Raw genomic sequence first — 21,863 nt, 5'->3', positions numbered from 1 at the left:
CATTTAAGGATCTAGGTTTGGGTTCTATCTGTTATGGTATTTTAAATATTTAAAAATCTAAGAATATATTACATAAAAGTATAATTGATCATTTCAATCTAATCCAACGAAGGTCTTGGGCATAATGTCCAGTGAAAGAAGTTAGTAGGGATATGTTGTTAGAGACGATTGTGGGTAAGATATTATAGGCCGATAGTTTTAAAGGGAATATGCTAGGGGGTATGTTAAGAGCATGATGCTATAGGGGAAATTAAAAAGGATAGAAATTCAAGAAATTGAGAGATGTTATCAGGACGACATGAAAGGGAATATGGATGAGATTATTAAACGTATGAGAGTAGGGGAAAAATAGACAAGGTGAACACAATTATAAAAAGATTATTTTAAAAGGAGAATCAAAATAGAAAAATAAGAGGATGGCATTACAAGATTTAGAACATTTAGTTAAAGTCCATGCATAAAAGGGGACATTTTAACGATATAAGGTTAAAGAAAAGATGAGATGAGGGTGATGATGACTTCAAAGGGAATATAAAATAAAATTTTGTATTAAAACTTACTGAAAGATTTTAAGAACATATTTTAAGGGAACTACATACTATAAGAACAAAGATGTCAAGGAGAAATATATTAGGAGTAAGACGTTGAAGGAAGCATATTGATTATAGGTAGGAAATAGTTCCTAAAAAAAGTCCAACCACAAAAATATTATTGAGAAACTTTCAAATCTAAATTTATATCAAAATCTTTGTAAATAATAAGTTTGAATCGATTGGTCATTGTGAAGTGTGAAGTGTGCGGTACCGGATGGGCCGACATTGACCATGAGGGACTCGGGGGCGGCGCTAGACACTCCCCACTCAGGAGAAAGGCCCCCGGTCCCTCGGTACTATTTAAACTGACCCTTACAATCAGCCTGCACTCGTCAACAACCGTCATGGCTCTCCAGGTAAGCAGCTCAATACACAATACACTTGAAAGGGAATAGGGAAATAAGAGTTTTTTTAAACAACTAATTGAGTAAAAAATATTTTTGAGGATTAATGTTTTCTAGTGGTCATTTTCAATATTTTTTTTATAATCCAATTTATTGTTTAGATTTCATTTCTTCATCGAGTAATAAAATTTTGAAATTTTCGGTTTGCCTATTCTTAGAATTAAATTTCACAAACTGTAATACAAGCGTAAACAAAATATTTTGCTTGGTAAGGATTTTTTATATAATGTGTTACAGAGTATTTAAGGTTTTATTTCTTCATCTAGTAATGCAATGAAGCTTTTTAAGAATGCAACTTTGCCTGGTTTGACATTGAACTCAAGCATTCACAGAAAGTAGAAATCAACAAATTTCTTGATTTTGAATGTAATGTGTTACAAAATACCTAGTTCTCGTATTTCATATAACATTACAAAAAGACAAAAAGTATATTTTGGGATTTAAAAATATATAAAACCACAGCCTGTAATTTAAGATTATATGTAGAAAGATTCTTTAATGTGTTTACAACATTTTGTTAATATCTGCACTAAAATAGCAAGATTGTACTTTAAGAGTGTTTTAAGTAAATTGTTGACATTTGTGACTAAAAAGTAAATGTTAAAACTAATTATTAAAAGAATACTTTTTTATTAAAATTTATAGCAGGTATAGGTTTGTCCGTGACTGATATTTCAATGTAAACTTATCCAAACAGCATTGCCTGTATAAATATTATAAATATATTAAAATAAACTAATTTAACACTTCACACATTGTATTTATTATGCAGTAAAAAACATTGTACATGAATAAAAATACCTAACAAATATATGACACAAACCTAATTACGAAGTTTTTTTTTCAATAATACGATTTAATATACCATTTACATATTTTTCCAAAGAGCTGTAAACGTATCAATAGTAACATAACAACAGATCAATTTAAAATGAATAACTGTACATGGATTTGTAATAATGAACTGTAATTGAACCATGTATGGTCACCAAGACTAAAAGCTAACACATGACGCGATTTCCTTATTTATTTTGTTTGACGTCATATTGACTTGACATCGACCAACTTGTATTGTTCTTGATCTGGTTAGTTTTGTTCATAATTTTCAGCCATAACTCAGGGGAAATACTTATTTTCCAGGTAAAAATTATTACATGGTTGATTTTACAACATGATAAGAAGTTAAACCGTAGGTAAAATTAATTTGTTAGTAACTTGAACAATTGAATAACTAAAGGTGAAATAATTCTCCCTATTATTTTTTTCAATTTTGTTTTAATGTATGATATATTTTAATAACACTAATTCAACATCGTACAAAGGAAACTTTCAGATCTTGCGAACTTTTCGCATATATTCATAAGTAGTGACAATTTCCAATTCATTTGAAGTTTTGCTAATATAAATTATATCAGGATTGTAGTAAACTGTTTGTTAGATAATACTTGGAAAAATAGATTTTAATCAGTTTGAAATTTAACTATTTGAACTTAGGCCTGACTAGCGCATTTACATATTTGGGCCATTAAATATCTACTATTAGCACACGATATACTGTAGTATTATAAATCAATAGAACTAAAAAGTAATACAATTTCTAAAATCTCCTTTAGTATTATTATGATCTTTATTAAAAGATTCGATTGAGTGTAAGCAATGAAAGTAATACTATTATCATATTCATTATCATTATCAACTTGAGATGGAGACGCCACCTATAGTGTGAAATGGTCAGGGTTTAGTTTTAAAAAGACAAAACCTCCATCTGTTGGATCGGCTTGATTGTCAAAATTATTTAAATCGTTTTTATTTTTATTTTATCTGACTATTTTATTAACTAATTGGCTGAGGTAGCTTATAATAAATTAGGATGGGACAGTAGCCCACAACACACGTGTGAAACAATAATAGAATAAGAGTGGTGTAAGCTATTTACAATGGATATAGTACAGTTAGGATGTTGTAATTTTATTCATATATCTACAATAAGCAATAAGATATATCTGTATCGACAGTTAGGGGTTCCGCAATAGAGAGTTGGTCTTGACTCGGGTTTCCTGAACCGCCCTAATTGACCAATGCATATTTTCAAACGCCGATTCGATTGTCAGGGAAGTCTACATATAATGTATCAGGTGTCATTGTTCCATTGTCACATAACCTTGTATTGTTTCAGGTCGCTCTGTTCGCCGCCTTTGTCGCCGCCGCCAGCGCCGGGTACGTCCCCGTGTACGCCCCCGCCCCCGCACCGGTCTACCACGCCCCCGCCCCCGTCTACAAGGTCGCCGCCCCCGTCTACCACGCTCCTGCCCCCGTCTACCACGCACCCGTCGCCTACGCACACCCAGCACCCGCTCCCGAGCCCTACGACCCTCACCCTAAGTACGCCTTCGAATACGGCGTCCACGACCCTCACACCGGGGACGTCAAGAGCCAGAAGGAGGAGCGCGACGGAGACGTCGTCCATGGATCCTACAGCCTGGTTGAAGCCGACGGTTCCAAGCGTGTCGTCCACTACACCGCTGACCCCCACAACGGGTTCAACGCCGTCGTCTCCAAGGAACCCCTCGCACACCCTGCCCCCGCCCCGGTGGTTAAATACGCCCCTGTAGCACCCGCCTACCCTGCTTACCATTAGAATCAACCCACCTAGTACAACAAATTGCCAACTCAAACTACCTGTAGTAAATGTTATTTTGTAAATAAATTATACTTAATAGTGTACGACGGTTTTTCATTACCAAAATCTCCTATGGATTTCACTAATTTATAATAATGATATAGAGCACTGAACATATCAACCAGAAGTTTTAATTGCTCAAAATACTTTGAATATTTATAAAATGGTAAGCTCATAAGGTTATATTTTTGGCTCCAATAAGTCAATGCAACATCTTCATATGGGACATTGCATACTTTTGTTAAAGTTACAAACAAAATGTAATCGTACTCAATTTTTTCTTAGCACTGAACATAACTACTGTGCTTCACTTTTGGGTAACAAAAGCTGTCCAGTTGAAAAGTGATTCCACACAAAGGGCGGGGAAAGAGAAGTGAACGTAACTTGGTTTCAGGTCGTTCGTCGCGGCACAAGGATACAGATTGCTATCTCTTCACGTTCTTCGTCCTCGCCCACTGGAACCCTTCTGCAAATCCTGGTTCAGTTGATTCCAGAATTAAGCTATCGTGTTTTGTAAATAGATCTATGTTCGCAAAAAAAGATGCGTGAGTCTTCTAAAAACCTTCCCAACACTGAGTAGAAACACCATATCTCTGGAAGTGTTCAACTGCATTTATAAAAATATAAACAATCGTGAACATGACCTTTATAAACTTGGGCGTAGTTTCTTTTAGTAAACAACTTTGCTCTGTAGAACGTGCTTGTTTATTTTTTCCCATCGACAGAAAAATGAAAAATACATAAGCCGACGTTTTCTAGAAAATTCAACTTACCTAGTAACAATTAATCTTTAGATTTGCACTCGGTCCAATGCCTCTTATCATCCTTATAAGCACTAGTGTTGGCAGATTAGATGAGATTTACGCCTGAGTGCCTGAATGTGTATTTTAAGGCAAAATTACTTAAGGAAAAGAGTTGAATGAATGATTAAAGATTATAGCTTTGCTACTGACAAAGATCAGCTAGGGCCATTTATGAAGCCCCGAATGATAAAAACTCACAGGTCTGGTTCCGAACCATCAAAAATCTACTCATTTCATCCATCCAAATCCTAAATTGTTTTGATTCAATCACTCATGACTTTGTCTTAGGAGAATTCGAAGAGATCCAACCCCTGTGATCAAGATGGTCATCTAGGTCGACCACATACCTTCCCTTGTAGAGCGTGGTGACCAGAAGACTAGAAGACCACTAGACCTAGACTGGGTACACGGTCGTCATCAACTTGCGACACCTGGACCACGCCTATCGTTCGTCATATCACCATCACTGTGTTAGTGTAACAGGTTATACAACGGTGATCAACTGGCAAAGTGGAGGACGCAACAATGTTTATACCTCCGTCAAGTATAACATGTGTGTTTCACCACAAGCACAGCAGCCACTAGCAGTTTTGTGTTTTAGTGATGAATTTGTGAAAAATTGTAGATTTTCTAAAGGATTGGACAACGTGAAGAATATTACTCGTCGACGTAATTCCTTGCAAAAAATATATGAAAAATCCGTGTCACCAAGAATAACGTTTACAGAATTTAATAAAACTAAATGCACAATTTTAAAACCACGACATAAGCATTTCTGTATCATTATAACTTGTCAGATAGCGGCGCCACTTTTATTGGGGAATTTGTTAAGTGAATACTGTACACCGATCCCTCTTGTTTGACAGCTACATTAATTTTTAGTGAGCTATGTTTATTGGACTACAGTTTCATATCTGGATCCGTGCTCAAATCGTCTGGAAACCGCCCGAGTCTTGTGTAAAAGTAGACATACATATTACATATACCTGTAGTTAACATAACATAATCGGAATAGAGCTGTAAGTTAATTACTGCTGCATATTATTTTTTTGCGATAAAAAAATAATACGAATTTTAGAATGTAAGGTTAAAGTAAAAAATAAATTTACCAAGGGCAAGTTATTAAGCGTTATGCTAATTGAAATTGCTTTTGAGGGCGACAGAGAAACTGCGCACTAAGCTAGATTTTAAATTTAAAAAATCCGCTTGCGCCTTGTCCATGAACCCTTAAATAAATTTCAACTTCTATAACTTTTCTATTGCGAAAAGAAGAGATTAATTAAAAAATCCCGTGGGCAATTGTGATATTAACTAACTCATACATAAGATTCATATTTACGAAAAAATTTACTTTTATGATTAAAAAAGTAACTCTGAGCCGCCTTTTCTTAAGTTTACGGCATTTTTCGTATCAATGCTTCAAATTGATCCTCCAACTTTCATAGTTCAAGTCGCTAAATTAAATATTTGATACACTTATGTACGATTTAAAAAAGTCTGTGTTCATTACCTTGATTGAGGATTCATAAGTGACTGTGCAGCAAAAACCCATACTTTTAATGTTTTAATCGAACGGAACATCGCGGAAAGTGGCTATATACCGACCCGGAAGTACTGATTGTTACTTGCAATATATCCTCAGATATGCAAGTTGGCCGGGTCAGAGATAACATATGGCGATAACAGGGAGATTGTTGGAGCCTGAGTGTGGTGCACGACTAGGCATTCGGTGAACCGCGACGACCACCATGGGCAGTGCGGTGCGGGCTAAGTTTACCACGGGCATTTGTATGGAGAATAATATAGAGGATCGCGTCTAGGAATTCAGTACAAGGATTGTTTCGCTAGCACGGTTAATGTAATTTATCCATAGGTAAATCGGCTCACAGAAGTCGCAATAGCTTTAATTGTCGAGACAGTTACTTTTAGGGAACATGCGGGGAACACTTTGTTACCTTACATAACAGTATATTACAAACAATAACTGGGGACTTTAGTAAATATAGTGCTCGCTTAGTAATCAGGTCATGTGTGATCAATCCTGAGAAAAATCAGTAGCTGTTTTTAAATTTGACCAGTAGAATACTACAAACTATACGCCTACTGTACTCAGTCGTTGCGTTGTGTACAGCTGTACCTGATCATTAGGTTTTTGATAACTGACCCACCTGATAATGAACCACATGACTAGTCAGTACCAAAGCTGTCTTTGTCTTTATTCAAAACACGCTATTCATCTTCGCCTTAAATACGCACCCAGGTGCGATGGCGTGGTGATAATCTAATCTAGTTTGACAAAACTTTTGCTAAGACGTATTATTTTTGCATTGTGTTCCTAGGTTTCACAAATACAATAACGGAGACCACCGTACATTGTGCAGACGTTGGCACGATGCTACAACGATTGCCTGCAGCAGTTAGTGGATGGGAAAGACTCGAGAGTCATCAGTTTAGAACTCCGAACACCATAATTCTTCTTACCAGTGTGCATCATCAAAAGTCGAAGTACATTATACTACTCGGAACAATCTACAGGGCGTTAACCTTAAACAAATATTTAATGGGGGTTTCAACACACCCAGATTACACAATTCTAAAAACGAACTATTATTACCCTCTAAATGACCGTGAACCTGGAATGGATTAACTCTGACAGTCGCACGGCCTTGGCCTTGCCCGCCACAGACAGGCAGACAGCTGAGAGGCGGCGCGACGCCTAGGGCGGTCTACACTCCAAAGGCTGTGCGAGGCGCTACTGGACGCTGGGCGACCTTGACCGTCACATCAACCTTGCGCCTTTCTCCGTCACTTTCGCCGTCAGTCGTCAGCCGCGCATTACGTCACTGGCACGGACCCACTGGCACACTGCGCCTGCTTCTGCTTACTTCACTGCGTCGCTGCGTACTGCACTGCGCATGCGTACTGCACTGCGTCGCTGCGTACTGCACTGCGTCGCTGCGTACTGCACTGCGTCGCTGCGTACTGCACTGCGTCGCTGCGTACTGCACTGCGTCGCTGCGTACTGCACTGCGTCGCTGTATGGGATTTTTCTAGGTTTAGAGGGTCGCGAAATCACCATTAGCTATAAGCCATAGGTGGCAGAACTTGAACCCGGGACTTTTGGGACCGAAGACTATACCACTAGAAATACCTCCCCGCTATGGTATACTACGTCAAGCATCGTATTGTGGCAAATCAAATCAAAATCAAAATCAAATCAAAATCAAATCAAAATCTGCTTTATTTCCACAAAAAATTACAATATATACATATACAAAATACGAACAATAGTCCCGCATAGGCCGTAAAAGACCTGTGCGCGGGACGAGCTCTATTACAAATTAGAAATATTCTTAAAAATTTAAAACTAAATTAATCAAAATACTATTTACAACTAAGCTTGAGACAGCTACAGGAACAGTTAATGCTAAATAAAATGTAGTCGAGTGAATGGAGTTGCAGTTACTGATATATGTACGCTAAATATTGTTTGGTGTACTTGTGTATAATTATTGTTAGGTATTGTATACTGAACCGATAAGTGTCTCAGACTGATCGAGCCCAATCTCCGATAGCCAACTGCTTACCGAATGTTTATAAACTGGAAGAGATACCTGTAGATCTCTAATCTCTGATGGTATATTCCTATACAAAAAATTCGCAATATAAAAAGCATTGGTAAGGTTTACAGACTTGAAAACTCGGGGTACCTGCATACCTACATTTACAGCTCCTCTGGTGGAATAGTTATGTGTGATTGGCGTCACTATCAAATCTTGATTAGAGTAGGTATATACAAGTAAAGTTTTGATAAAAAGTTGACGCACCGAAAGTAATTGAGTGTTTTTGAATAATACATTTGTAGGGAAACGCCTGTTGAATTGAAAAGCCATTTTAATAATTAGTTTTTGTATGACAAAAATATTGCTACTAGCTCCTCCCCATACTATAATTCCATATTGAAGTACTGATTGGACAAATGCATAGTATAACATTTTTATTTCATTAATGTTAAGAATTTCGCGAACTATTCTAAAAACATAAATTAATTTCCTAAGTTTTGTCTTTAAATATTCAATATGGGGTTCCCATCTTAACCTACTATCCAATATCACTCCCAAGTACTTGTTATGATATACTCTCTCCAAACGTAAACAACCACAGGTAGAGACACCTGGATCTCCAGAATACACACACAGAATACATTTGCAAAACTAGTCCATTGCAAAATTAAATCCTCAGTTTTAACCAATTAAATGCCAAAGGAGGTCTTAACGATCTCCTCTACTACCTAATTCCACTCTACATAGGTGTTTGCTTCTTAAGTGTTGCCCCTAAAACTGTGTAACTTAGAGTTCAATTAAATACAACTAACAATAAATTACCTTAGGTATAAATGTAAAACAAAAACAACCTTGATATATTCTGATATTCACCAGCACACACCTATTGACAGGGCCTATGAAGGAGTCTAAAGACAATTTAAATTTAGAGGTAAAACCACTTTCGATTGCTGTTATTTATAGAGCTAAATTAAAAAGTGATCTTGTAACCAATCCAAATTACAGCTATGGTCAGTTCAGCCTTACAAGTGCTATGTTATGAAATTGGCAATGTTTTATATATATTAAATGATCTTTCGTTGTACATTTTAATTACGCTAATTCATTATTTTAATTGTTCGATAAAGTTTGAGTATATTTTTATCCCAGAACACCCCTTTTCCTCAGATGTTTCTTCCGATTTCACCACATTGCATATCATACTCAATCTCACTGCATGCGACATGCATTGTAACTAGTGCATAATGATGGAGTAAATACACCTCTGACTGAATATCTATGTGTAATATTACAAAAACTGTACGCAGTGTCGCCACTCCAGTTCTTGCACCTGGTGCAACCGAAGCTCTGGCTAGTGACATTTTGAGGTCACTCACACTGAATAATTATCAATCAATCGACCATTGCCGCCACATGAATATCAAATGGCGATTTCTCTTGCAAAACCTGGTATCAGAGCACGTTTTAATCTAAATACGAGTCATTGGAGAGTAAAAAGATACCGTAAAATATTATTCAAATATATTTTAGATATCGAACTCATATTTATAGCAGAGTTTGCATAATGAATAAATAATTATAATACTGTATCCTTGACCCCCGAGAATACTGAGAAATGAAACTCACTCGTTTACAAAAATAATGGGAAAGACAAGATTAACTGTTAAAAATGAATATCCATCACTCGGTAAAGACGTTATTGCAAAATAAACTTGAAAACCCCCCACATCTTGTAGAGAAAGGATGGTGGAAGCAACAATTTGTGGACTTTAAATTATATATCACTTCCTAATTCAAAAATAAAATTATCAATTTTAAACATACAAATTAGAACGAAAAAGTAACAGATACATTTCAAACAAGTTACGACATTGCACACAACGTGCACTAATGATGAAAAATGTTTAAGATAAATGGCAAATCCCATTAGCACTGTATCAGCCGTTATCGAATGAAAGGTTAACTTCTCCTCAGTGGCTGAAAAGTTGCATTATTTGTACCTATCAAGTATGCTAATACACCGTATCAAGTCACGTGACCTATCAGCTGATCGCCATATCAGCTGACTTTCCTTCACCAGCCACGTGACGGTGTGCAGGTGACAACGCCTCAACAATGTCTGGATGCTGTAGCAGGTGTTATCAGATGACTTAAAACGTCACCTTGCCTATCCCTATCAGCCGACGTTCTTTCTGACGTTGTGGCACGCAATCAATACAACGTCATATGATCTATCAGCTGATCAGCTGATCGCACCAGCCATGTGACGGTGTGCAGGTCACATGGTGTCGTCACAGTGAGGTGGTCAGTAGCGGACAGGACCACGCCTTACTGCCGTTTACTCCCATTACTCCTGTTTGTTCGCCATTATCTAACCTGCAGTTACAACTAACGGACATTACACAGTCCTCCCACCATTAAAGGTTTCTTTCCTGGCGACACTGATCTGAAATACTGTTGAGCTTATCCAGGTCTACTCTTGATTGTCCATGTTGAAAGTGTCATGGTTATAAAGAATTAGAATTCAAACGTACTTCAAATACAGTTATTCTAATTTAAGGTGTCCTTGGATGTTACCAATTAAACATATCTAAGATGTTACTAAATCAATGTAGTGACTGGAAATCGCTAGAATGCGGTACCAAGGCGTGAACAGGTTAACAATGCAAATTGTTACGCGAAATGTGGGTTGTAACTTTATGTTTAAAATGGCCTCAAAATAGCAAGACTTGTGGTACATTCTCCTCATCCAATGACGCCGAACGGTCGAACCCACGGGCACCCAGCTGTTGTAGTCCACTGTATAGAGATTGGCAAATGCTTTGATGCAAGATATAACTGCAATATAACATTGTGGTCCATAAAACATTATATAATTCATTAGGTTGCATCAACTTTACAGAAACGTAAACCACGAGGAGATAGTTGTTAAGTTACGTATTTGATAAAGTGTTGTATGACATAGGAGTTATATTTAATCTTAGATAAATGATAACTTTAATACTCACAGTCTGAAAGTAACTTTTCCACTGACCTGAAACAAGATATTATTTGTTAAAAAGGTTAAATTCAGCCTGAATAAAACTTAATGATTATTCACTAAAATTTACTACGAAAGGCCTCGCTAATAATATTTTAGTAGCAAAACAATACAATAGACCGAATAGTTCAATAAAATCATTGCTAAATTTGTTTATTCCGTTGATTGTTTTTACAGAAGAAAGTTGTATAGAGCAACGTATAGGATGGATATTATGTATGGATAATACGAGTCTATTATATGCAAAAATTAGATATCATTAAGTAAACTGGCTCTACCTGTTCTCGCTAAAACATTATATTTCTTTAACTAATGGCATTTCATTAACTATTGCAATTCTATTCAATTTGGCGCATAAAACAAGTTAACAAATGATCATGCTTATGCAGTTTAAAAACAAATAATGATTCATCAATTAATACAAAGAGTTATAACAAGTACATGTTTAAGGTATTTTTTTAGGTTATTGTTGATCTAAGTTTAAACATAAAATGTCTAATTAAACGCTACTAATTGTGAAATTCCCTTACTATCTTTTGGGACTTTTCAGAATACTGTATTAAGTTCAAAATTCATCTAGGCTACACCATTTTATTCGTTTGTAAATTGAATAATCCCTTTTCCGTGCCCAAAAACTACCCAATTGAATAATTATTATTAACAATTACATTATGGAAGCAAACTTTACAGCCAGCTCGATGCATGAGAACTCTGTTCTCTTGAAACTAGGATATAACCCTGGTTATCGCTAGTAAACTTTCGTTATGTATTATAGAGCTTAACATTAAACTGTTTATGGCGGTTGTTCACAGTTTCGCAAGGAAACTTATTATGTCGCTGATAAAGGTGAATGTATACAGTAGCACCCTGAATTCGACCTTCGTCACAGAAAATACTGTTGTACTAAGAACGTGTGTTATAATTTATTAATGTCGGTGCTTCCGTCAGAAGTTCAGATATCAATGGCGTTTTATAAATTTCCCTGAAAGAGTAAATACATTTGGGATGGTTGAAGTTTTCAACCGCGAGACATAACAATTTGGAGAAAAATATCAATCTGGTTTAGTTGTGTTTGGTGTGGTAATGACTTAAAAGTATCTTGTCGATTACGTGTTTCCTTTATAAGGCCTATATTTTAATATACAAATGAACATCCAGCATAAAATAACATCGAATTTACTAGCAGTTCCTTGCTGCTAGGAGGAACATATAAGGTACTGTACATGTTTATGGTAAACATAGAAATAGAAACTAAACTAATTCTCTGAAGATGTATTGGCAAACGTGCAATATACAATAATTAAATTATTCTCAACAAGGAAATGTTATTATCTTCAATATCAAATAGGCCACATGTAAAAATTCTTGGGGATACAATTCGTGTTCAAATGTATGCTGATATTCCAATCAATTTGTATTTTTGGCCTTCTTTAAAAAAATCCACAACTGAATCATGTTCGTCAGTCACCTCACCACTGCTTCAGGAGGAAATTTGACATGCCTATTCCATTATCCCATACTAATTTTAATAAAAACCAGCCATTCGCCATCTGTATCCATCTATTTTTACTCTACCTGATCCAATTAGGAGTGAAAATTATTATACAACTTTAAGCCAGACTTGAAGGATTATTTAGTTCATAACGAATCCTTAAGTATTTCTTGCTTTTTAAATATAAATAGTAAATAGTATAAATAGTAGCTTTAGAAGCGTGTATTTTTAGTTTTAACGGGGTTTATCTATATTGATAAAATCCAATGTATGTTTGTCTGTTTGTTTGTCCTTTATGGACTCCGAAACCGCTCTACAGATTGTAATGAAACTTTCAGGCATTATTAAGCACTATTCAAGGATGGTTTATGTGAAGTTTGGTGCAGATCCGTCTAAAGGGCTCCACCCCAGTGGCTCTGAAATTTCCCATGTTAACCTTATGAGTGGAACCTCATATTTAAGTGGAATTAAAGAATCTTAACAGCTGGTTCAACTAAACAATTTTATTGTGTGATGTTCGATACCATTAAAAAGTTAATAGGTTTACCAACAGGGTGCAGCACTATTATTATAAAGGCAAGTGAGCTCAGCGAACGAGCTCCAACCTAAAGGTGATTGAGCGTAGCGAACGAACTTCAACCAGGACGTGATTGAGCCATGCGAACGAGCTCATCTGGAAAATGAACGTGCATTTGACATAAAACCACATTAGGACAGGACGACGTCCGGCTAGCTTATCATAATTATCATATTATTGAGATCATTTAATCCATAAACGAATCCATCACCTACGAAGAGCATATCCGTGGATACTCCACTGCTTGTCCAGCTGGTGTACATCCGAGGATAATTTATGTGGTTTCCTTTTTTTCGACAGAGCTTTTTATTATAATTCTCTTCTTGAAGGAGGACGAGAAGAATTTCGTACAGCTTTGATCTAGTAGATGTCCAGCAGGTTGCCCAATAATGTAGTGACTTCTGGACCGCTGATATCCACGGATACTCGACTGGTTGTCCAGCAGGTGGATATCCAGGGGGTGGTGGGCGTATCCCGGCGGAGGAGGAGGGCGTTGTCGGTGAAAGATTATGTTAGGGGCTGCCGTAGCCTCTGTCTGCTCTATTTAAACTGATGAGGACCTCAACACCACCAGTACCACATCGTCTCTCCCTCACACACCATACCATGGCTCTCAAGGTAATGCTTGTTATGATTTTAAAACTTCAATTTGGTTACAAAAATAGATTTTTTAAATTTTCAATGAATAAACTTAAGCTTCAAATTTTTTGCATATATGCTTTATATTACACGATATTTAATGAGAATCCACTAAATAGTAAGCAGTTAATATATTGCCATTGACTATTAGTCAAAGATATAACACACAACGCCAATTTATTGTACTAGCTAGACAGATTTCAGCCTTTTCTATTTAAAATAAGTTGACTGTCAGGTTTATGATAAATAAAATGTATTGATTTGTATTCCTTAATGTAATTGAGCTGCGAATAATAATTAATTTAGAACAATACATTGGATACAGTACAAAAATACAAATACTAGGGTTGCTTTCAGAGAGGTGAAAGCCAGTTGAGCGGAACAAACGTGATTTGATATTTGTATAAATGTAAAAAAAGTCAATAGATGTACTAATGCTGGTTTTATTGATTAAAATTATGATAATTCAATAATTCAATTACAATAATTTTTTTTTACTACATCTTGTTATTCAGATACCTCTTCCAAAAGTGCATTATGGTAGTTTTGACCAGGAAAATATTATCAGTTTATTTGGTGCAACACAAATAAACAACCTATAACCTACACTTTACCTCCCTGATCTAACCTTACTTCAAAACACTTAATGTAGTCACGAATACTCATAAACCCCGACCTACCTTCCCCACATGCCTAAATTAGATCAGTGTTCAATCTGCGTTTTATTAATAAGTGTAATAACTTACTGCACCGTAGATGTAATTCAACATAATATAACCTGTGATGTATTATCAGATTAAATATCGATTTCGATTCGGTTCAATATATCGCTTATTAAATCCTGATTTCTAACATTGGCTGTTTCTAATCAGCTGGCAACTCAAATAGGTTCCCAAGAAAGTAGTCACTGGTCCGTATCCCTCCGCTCCTTGCTTATGCTCCGCGCATTGAGAAAGTAGTTCCGTATATTTTCTCGATTTTCAGTTAATTCCGCGCCTTAAAAAAATGTTTTAACGGCATTTTCTTGTTTATTGAAATCATAGGAATGGTTTAAAAACGTCTAAAAGAAAAGTCTAGAAAGTTCAGAAATACCTTATGATTCTCTTGTTTACATTTGTCTTGTAAACAAAAAACTGTCATATGGCTACTTTAGTCCCATAAGCCTAATGTTAAAATTTGGAAATTTTAAGTTCGTTTTAAATTGCATTAGCATTATCTAATTGAATTTTTTTTATTTATTAACCATCTCACTATTAGTCTAAGTAATCTTGTTAAGTTTAGCTGAAATGTGTTCTGCCGTTATTGAGTGATGTTGCTTTATTTGTTGCATTGAAGTTGATCCCAAAGAGCTACGCTCAACAATACACATGATAACAATAATAATTTATGGAGAAAAAATCAAAACCATCAACAATTGATTAGTTGGCTATTAATATATTAAAATAATATTTTTATTAAATCGATAAAAAAAGTGTTAGTAAAATGTGTTAATCTACAGCTCCTTTTTTATCATTAGATAACATTTCAGAATAACGTAGCTAAAACGTTTTAAATGCGATAATTAAACTTCTGAAATAGTCACCCTCATTAAACCCATCCTTTTATATATAAACAGGTTGGGAAGGGTGGTTCTAACACTATACTTCAAATAATTTACTATCAAAGGAAAGTCAAATCCTTAAAATAATACGGAACCATTTATATTTATCACACCACTTAACTGTGAACGTATGTCAAAAACGTCAGAGTCAAATGTAACACACTATACATATCACCTATGAAAGTAGAACCAGCAGAAGGAAAGAAACTTTTAATTTGATCACTCAATAATCTAGGGCCTAAGCTAGTATAGAGGTAGTGTAGAAACGTGAAAAAAATGTTAAATAATACTGCAGTTTTTTTTTTAGCTAAATTTTAAATAAAAGGACATTTTTAAACATTGTTTTTAGTTTTTGCACACATTTAGGATGTGTAAAAATTGTGAAACGCTACATTAATTATGTTTGACATAAAACCATTCTAACCTTAGAATCACTAATGTCTCTTTAAATCACTGTAGTTTTGAGTCAACGTCAACAACAAATAACTAGGGTATATCCTTAACATGTGTTTAAGACATGTAGTTAGTGCTTTTGACAAATTGTATTTACAATTTTTCAAAAGCACTAACTACTGCAAATTTTTACTAGTACGAGTATGCAACTACAAATTAGTATCATAATATATGAATGGGTTGGTTGTGGGATGATATTTAAAATGTGGAATGAATATAGTTTTCTGGTTTTATAGTTGTTCGTGTTCGCCGTCTGCATGGCAGTAGCCCAGGCTGTCTATGCCCCAGCCGCCGTCTCCTACTCTGCCCCCGCCATCCGCGCCAAGCCTTACGCTCCCGCCTACGCCCCTGCCTACACCCCCAGAGTATACGCTCCAGCCCCCATCTACCACGCACCCCTACCAGTTGTCAAATACGCCCCAGCGCCAGTATACCACGCCGCCCCTGCTTACCACGCAGCCCCAGAGCCTTACGACCCCCACCCACAGTACAACTTCGAGTACGCCGTCCACGACGCTCACACCGGTGACGTCAAGAGCCAGCACGAGAGTCGCGACGGAGACGTCGTCCACGGATCCTACAGCCTGGTCGAGCCTGACGGTTCCAAGAGGATAGTAGACTACACCGCTGACCCCCACAACGGATTTAACGCCGTCGTCCACAAGGAGGCTGGAGCTCACCCCGCCCCCGTGGTCAAGTACTCCCCCGCCGTCCCCGCCTATCCTTACCATGGATAAACCGACCCCACCTCACCTTGTACATACTGAGAGCCATGTAAATAAATTTGTTTTATAGATTTAATTCTGTCTTGACACTTGTTTTAAGATGGGAACATAACCTATGTATGAAAAAAAGTGTGGGATGATTGATTGATGGACCAGCTATTTCTTTAACTTGGATTGTTAAGTTACTGAAAGAGCACATGACCTTTAGTTCTGCCAATCGGACAAAACGTGCATGAGAGAAGTAAGATGATTTCGGTAGCCTTGTAACTATTATGATGAACTATTATGATCAAGACCGTATTGTGATTCCTTATAGGGAGAGGCCGTAAGATAAGTTGATGCACACAGTGTGAGAGTCTTTAGAGACTAGCCTGGGAACATAAGTCAACCACACAACCCTAGGTTCGAGGACATTTACACAATCCAATATCCTTTAGCCCTTAAAATAATAAAAATAACTAATAATTGATTAGAAATCCCTTATGGTTTCGAACCAGCAAAACGCATTTCTTAAACTAACTGATGATAGTTAGAAAAGTTCTTCTTCTAACTGTATATCTCGGAGATACACTCTGACTCGGTATTTGATTGAAAGCCACAAATGGTGATAATATTTGAGGTGAGCAATGGCTTGTATTATACTCCTATACCTGATAGCGTGCGATTGTAGCAATCCTATATATTAATAGACAAGCATGTTTCTTGAAAACTTTTTTCTTGGCTCGTGTGCATCGCAGTGAAAATCTACGCATACCTGCTGTTAGAAAGATATTTCCTGTACAGCTGCAGAATCCCATTATAAATTAAAATAGGATCAAAAATAAGGACAAAAAACAAATTTAAAATTAAACAAAAATGTATATGGGCCTTATGGGTTGCTATGCTGGTGACGAAATAACAACGAAATATAAACAGAAAATCAAAACAAATGGAAGAAATCCCAATCACGTGTTTTATTTACAGCTTAGGGTGAAAATAGAAAAGTCTGTACATTACGCATTTTTGGTCGAGCTCGACGATATATATCGTTGGTCGAGCGCCTACTGGACGACCTCTAGTGGGCATTAACCCATTCAAATAACATTAACATTCAAATGGTATTAATCTACAAATCCTTGCTGAGGATTGCGTTTCTATATTTATTTGTTTTGCCTTTATGTTCTGATAACCTTGCTATAATACTTAAAAATGCTTATCTATAAATAAATAAACAAAACAGGAGATAAAACATAGTCTAAAATGTTTCATATCATTACAAAAATGTAACTAGTTGTTTTGTCCGTGCTTTGCAACGGCGCAAGATAGGCCACTTAAGATAATAATGGATGTCTCCAATCTACCGTATAAAAACCTACCATGCAATTTATACAGGCAAATCTCATTTTAATGAAAAAGTGTGGCAGAATAAAAATTAATAACTTTATCGTTATGCAAACATATTATTGATTACCAAAAGACTGATTTAGGGCAAAAGTAAACAAACAAACAAATTAAAAATAAATCTTATATCTGGTGCATTTTCAATCCTAAACTCTTGCTCTGAGCAAAACCGAGATCGTGATTTTGACAAAAAACGGATTGACACCATCGTGCCGTTGAGGGTGGGAGCCGTCGAGGTTCAAACTGTTCGTTCTGCCAAGTATCTTGGGGTCATGGTAGACAGCAAGCTTAGCTGGCGGGATCAGATCTTCCGAACAGCGGACAAGGCCGCTAGGGTGGTTTCTTCTCTTAGCCGGTTGATGGCCAATTTCGGAGGGCTTCGGTCCAGTCGTAGAAGGCTGTTAATGTCTTCGGTCCAGTCCGTACTCTTGTACGGTGCGGAGGTGTGGGCAGACGCACTAAATAAGGAGGCATACAGGATGCGGCTCGCCCGAGTGCAGCGTCAGGCAGCACTGAGGGTAGCATCTGCCTACCGAACAGTGTCCGAGCCCGCCGTCCTGGTGATTGCTGGAGTCATCCCCGTCAAACTTTTGGCGGCGGAGAGAAAGGCAATTTACCGGCGCCGTGGAGAGGACGAGGCACGAACAGAGGAACGCACCCGCACCTACCAGCTGTGGCAGGAGGGCTGGGAACAGGAGACACGGGGACTCTGGACCAGGCGACTGATACAGCAAGTCCAACCTTGGGTTGATCGGCGGTACGGAGAGGTGGACTTTTACCTCACCCAATTTCTGACGGGACACGGCTTTTTCCGGTCGTACCTGTTCAGGATGGGCAAAGCCGTGTCTCCCGACTGCATATACTGCCCAGGCATTCTCGATGACGTGGAACATACATTTTTCCACTGCCAGCGCTGGGAAAGGCCCCGCCTGGAGGCTCAACAGTTAATAGGACTGCTGTCGGTGGACACGGTCATACCGATTATGACGGAGGGTGAGGACAATTGGACCTGTGTGTCACATTATATCCAGGGTATCCTCCGCGCCAAGAAGATCGACCTTGACCGGGATGCGGTGTAGGTCATAAAGAATCAAAATGCCAGAAACGGTGCGATCCCTGAGGTCTTAGGTCACATGTTGGCCTGACTTGAAGTAATGTGACAAACAATTCCAGGTCTGTGTCCAACAGAGTAGAGGGGGTTTTTTAGTGAGTAGTCTGATAATTTCAGGAGTCTCACACTACAGGCTGGCTACCTGTGTGCGTAAAAGCATTTTCCCTCCTCTCCCTAAAAAAAAAAAAAAAAAAATCCTAAACTCTTATGTGAGCAATGTATGCTTGCACAAAGATCTCTAAAACGGGTTCGACGATTTCCTTCAAAAGTTGTAAATAATTTATTTCTGGCAAAAACGTGATTGACGACAGCCATTCCCTCAGGAAAATTCGTATTTCGCTACACAGCTTATTTGAACATTTGCCTTATGGGTTGCCAAGTTGAACAAAATAACATGGAAAAATTAAATAATGTGAGGTTATTAACATGTGTTTATAACGAGCCATCCACGGTATACTACAGGCAAATTACGATAAAACAGTACAAAGGGAAAACATCAGTCAACAGACAACTTCTACGAGTGTCGTAAAGGCTTACGCCAATTAATTACTAAAACCACTAATCATAACTTATAAGAGAGGTTATATTTTCGTGTATAACCTCTCATTTCCACTGATTGTGATGCAACGACTTATTGTCCCAACCATTCACTCATTGTTATACAATTAAATTGGCCTTAACACCTGATAAGTTGACGTTCAAACTATTACAATTTTACTTTTTTCTCTCTCAATTCTTGGACCTCAGCGCTCAAAGCTAGTACTGTAAAGTAACGAAACAGTAATGTAAGGTAACAAAACAATAATGTAAAGTAAGTAAACAATACCGTAAAGTGAATTCTACTATTAATCTAAGAGCTGAATTGAAAAGGATAGTTTAAAAAACGGTCGTAAGTAATGATATATTTTATCACTAGGGTGACCCGTTTCGACGCGAGTTCAAGTTTTATAATCGAGGCGATCAGATTGATTGTATTTTGAGTGGTATGCCGTTGACACAAAATATGTATTCCTTTTTATTCAAACAGTTTTCACTCGATTCTGTACGAATTTCACATTAAATAAAAAGGATAAGTAATATAAGAAGGCCTAGTAAAATCTGACCGACTGTTTTACAACACCACGTATCTTAAAGACGTATAACAGTCAAACTAAAATCATGACGGTGTAAAACAAACAGTATCTGAAATGTTTACACGGTTTGGATTAGGACGTCGATAAAAAGTTAAGGAGAGTGAATCAGAAAAATAAAATAAAACATTCTAAAGAAATTATTTCAGCTAAACCACACATTCTATAGACATAATTCCTCATTTACTGTATTTCAATCATCATATAATTGTGCAGATTTTTCTGTCTTTAGCATATTATTATTCCATCAGGTTTTGATTTATTTTTTTTATCTACGAAATCTATGAAAAAAAGGTGTTTTGAATGATACAAATAAGTAGTAAAAATAAATGCGGATGCGTGTAACTGATTGTTAATGTGGAAAACCACTTTATTATCTTCTGCATCCTCAGCCCGTTCGGAGGCTTTAGTAAAGCTACTACATTCGATAACGTTTAAACAATTAATCTGCTACATAGCTGATTAATTTTAACAAAATATTAGTTTTGTTGGGGTTCTACGATCAAGTTTTGTTTCTATGATCAATGGCGGTTGTGAACGGCAATTTATTAGGTAGAACACAGAACCACATTATTATTCTGTATACGCTATTATACTGATGCAAAAAACGTATAGGCCAATTACCAAATGTGCTGCCAACCAGTAAGAAGTGGTGGTAAAATTTGATAACTGTACCGATTATTTGGGTTGTATAAAAATATTTATATATATTTATATTTTGTACATATAATTAAGATTGAAGACATATTGTTTTGTCGTATTAGTACAAAATTGATTGTGTTTCTCCTTACGTGGTACTGGCGTAGATAAAAGGAGTAGATACTCCACTCCTTTTATCTATGGTACTGGAGTAGAATCAGTAAGGAAAGGGGTTGTTATATTGACAATATATGACCCGTGATAATGTAAGTAGATAAAATTAAGTACAATCTTGTAAACTTTAAAAATTTGCATTCGACTCAGAAATATGTAGTTTTCATGAGTCTTTATCAATAGTTATGTATCTAATAATGTAAACTGAACTTACATGTGTGAAAATACTTAGCGTTCGACATGAATTAATTTGTATGCTCAAACTGTAAATTTTATAAAATCTTAGTTGAGTATTGTTAGCATAAAATTAAATTATTTCTGTAAATTTTCAGACGAGTTCCAGTTGTTCATGAAAAGGCAGCGTATGGCCTATATTAGCTGTGCCTATTTAACCTAATGTAGCCTATTGAATTAAAAGTAAAATCTATCCATTTAAGTTGGTTTCACAACTGTATTTTAGTATACTTTTTTTTATCATCATTTTGCTTTATGATGAGGTTATAAAGCTACATCTATATAGAATTGGGAGTTGTTAATTAATCCCCATGACCACATGGCTTAAACTAAAAGGTTGACAAACACTAGTCCTACTACATAAGCTATATTGTAAATTATGATATTCTGTAAACCAATTGGAACATACATAGGGTGTACATAACCATTAATAAATCCGTACCCAAAAAAACAAATAGCATCTAATTAATTCCTTATTATCACTCTAAAACTCTGTAAACATAATTGAATAACACATTTTTCATTATAATTGACTTTTTCCTACAGTTACCTAATAATGTGCATGTTCTCTCACTGATTTGAGAAAGCAAAGTGGCCAATTCGCTCATCAGTGAGACAATGTTAAC

At 36.5% G+C, this 21,863-nt stretch overlaps 2 protein-coding genes across 2 annotated transcripts; both read left to right on the top strand.

The window, feature by feature from the left end:
- The first annotated feature begins 911 nt into the window (after nucleotides 1-911).
- On the top strand, nucleotides 912-3,721 carry LOC128991362 (cuticle protein 7-like). The gene is made up of 2 exons (XM_054414169.1): nucleotides 912-949; nucleotides 3,174-3,721. Exons 1-2 carry the CDS (start codon nucleotides 938-940, stop codon nucleotides 3,633-3,635), a joined length of 474 nt encoding a protein of 157 aa, XP_054270144.1. The 5' UTR covers nucleotides 912-937; the 3' UTR covers nucleotides 3,636-3,721.
- Nucleotides 3,722-13,697: 9,976 nt separating this feature from the next.
- On the top strand, nucleotides 13,698-16,645 carry LOC128991353 (cuticle protein 7-like). The gene is made up of 2 exons (XM_054414160.1): nucleotides 13,698-13,770; nucleotides 16,081-16,645. The coding sequence occupies exons 1-2, from the start codon at nucleotides 13,705-13,707 to the stop codon at nucleotides 16,579-16,581; spliced, it is 567 nt and encodes a 188-aa protein (XP_054270135.1). The 5' UTR covers nucleotides 13,698-13,704; the 3' UTR covers nucleotides 16,582-16,645.
- The last annotated feature ends 5,218 nt before the right edge of the window (nucleotides 16,646-21,863 follow it).

Source organism: Macrosteles quadrilineatus, unplaced genomic scaffold (genome assembly GCF_028750875.1).
Source record: "Macrosteles quadrilineatus isolate MER2022 unplaced genomic scaffold, UCM_ALF_1.0 Scaffold_4__1_contigs__length_99947679, whole genome shotgun sequence".
NCBI classification, from domain to species: Eukaryota; Metazoa; Arthropoda; class Insecta; order Hemiptera; family Cicadellidae; genus Macrosteles; species Macrosteles quadrilineatus.
Note: the sequence above shows the minus strand (reverse complement) of the source record. Positions and strands in the feature narration are given on the sequence as shown.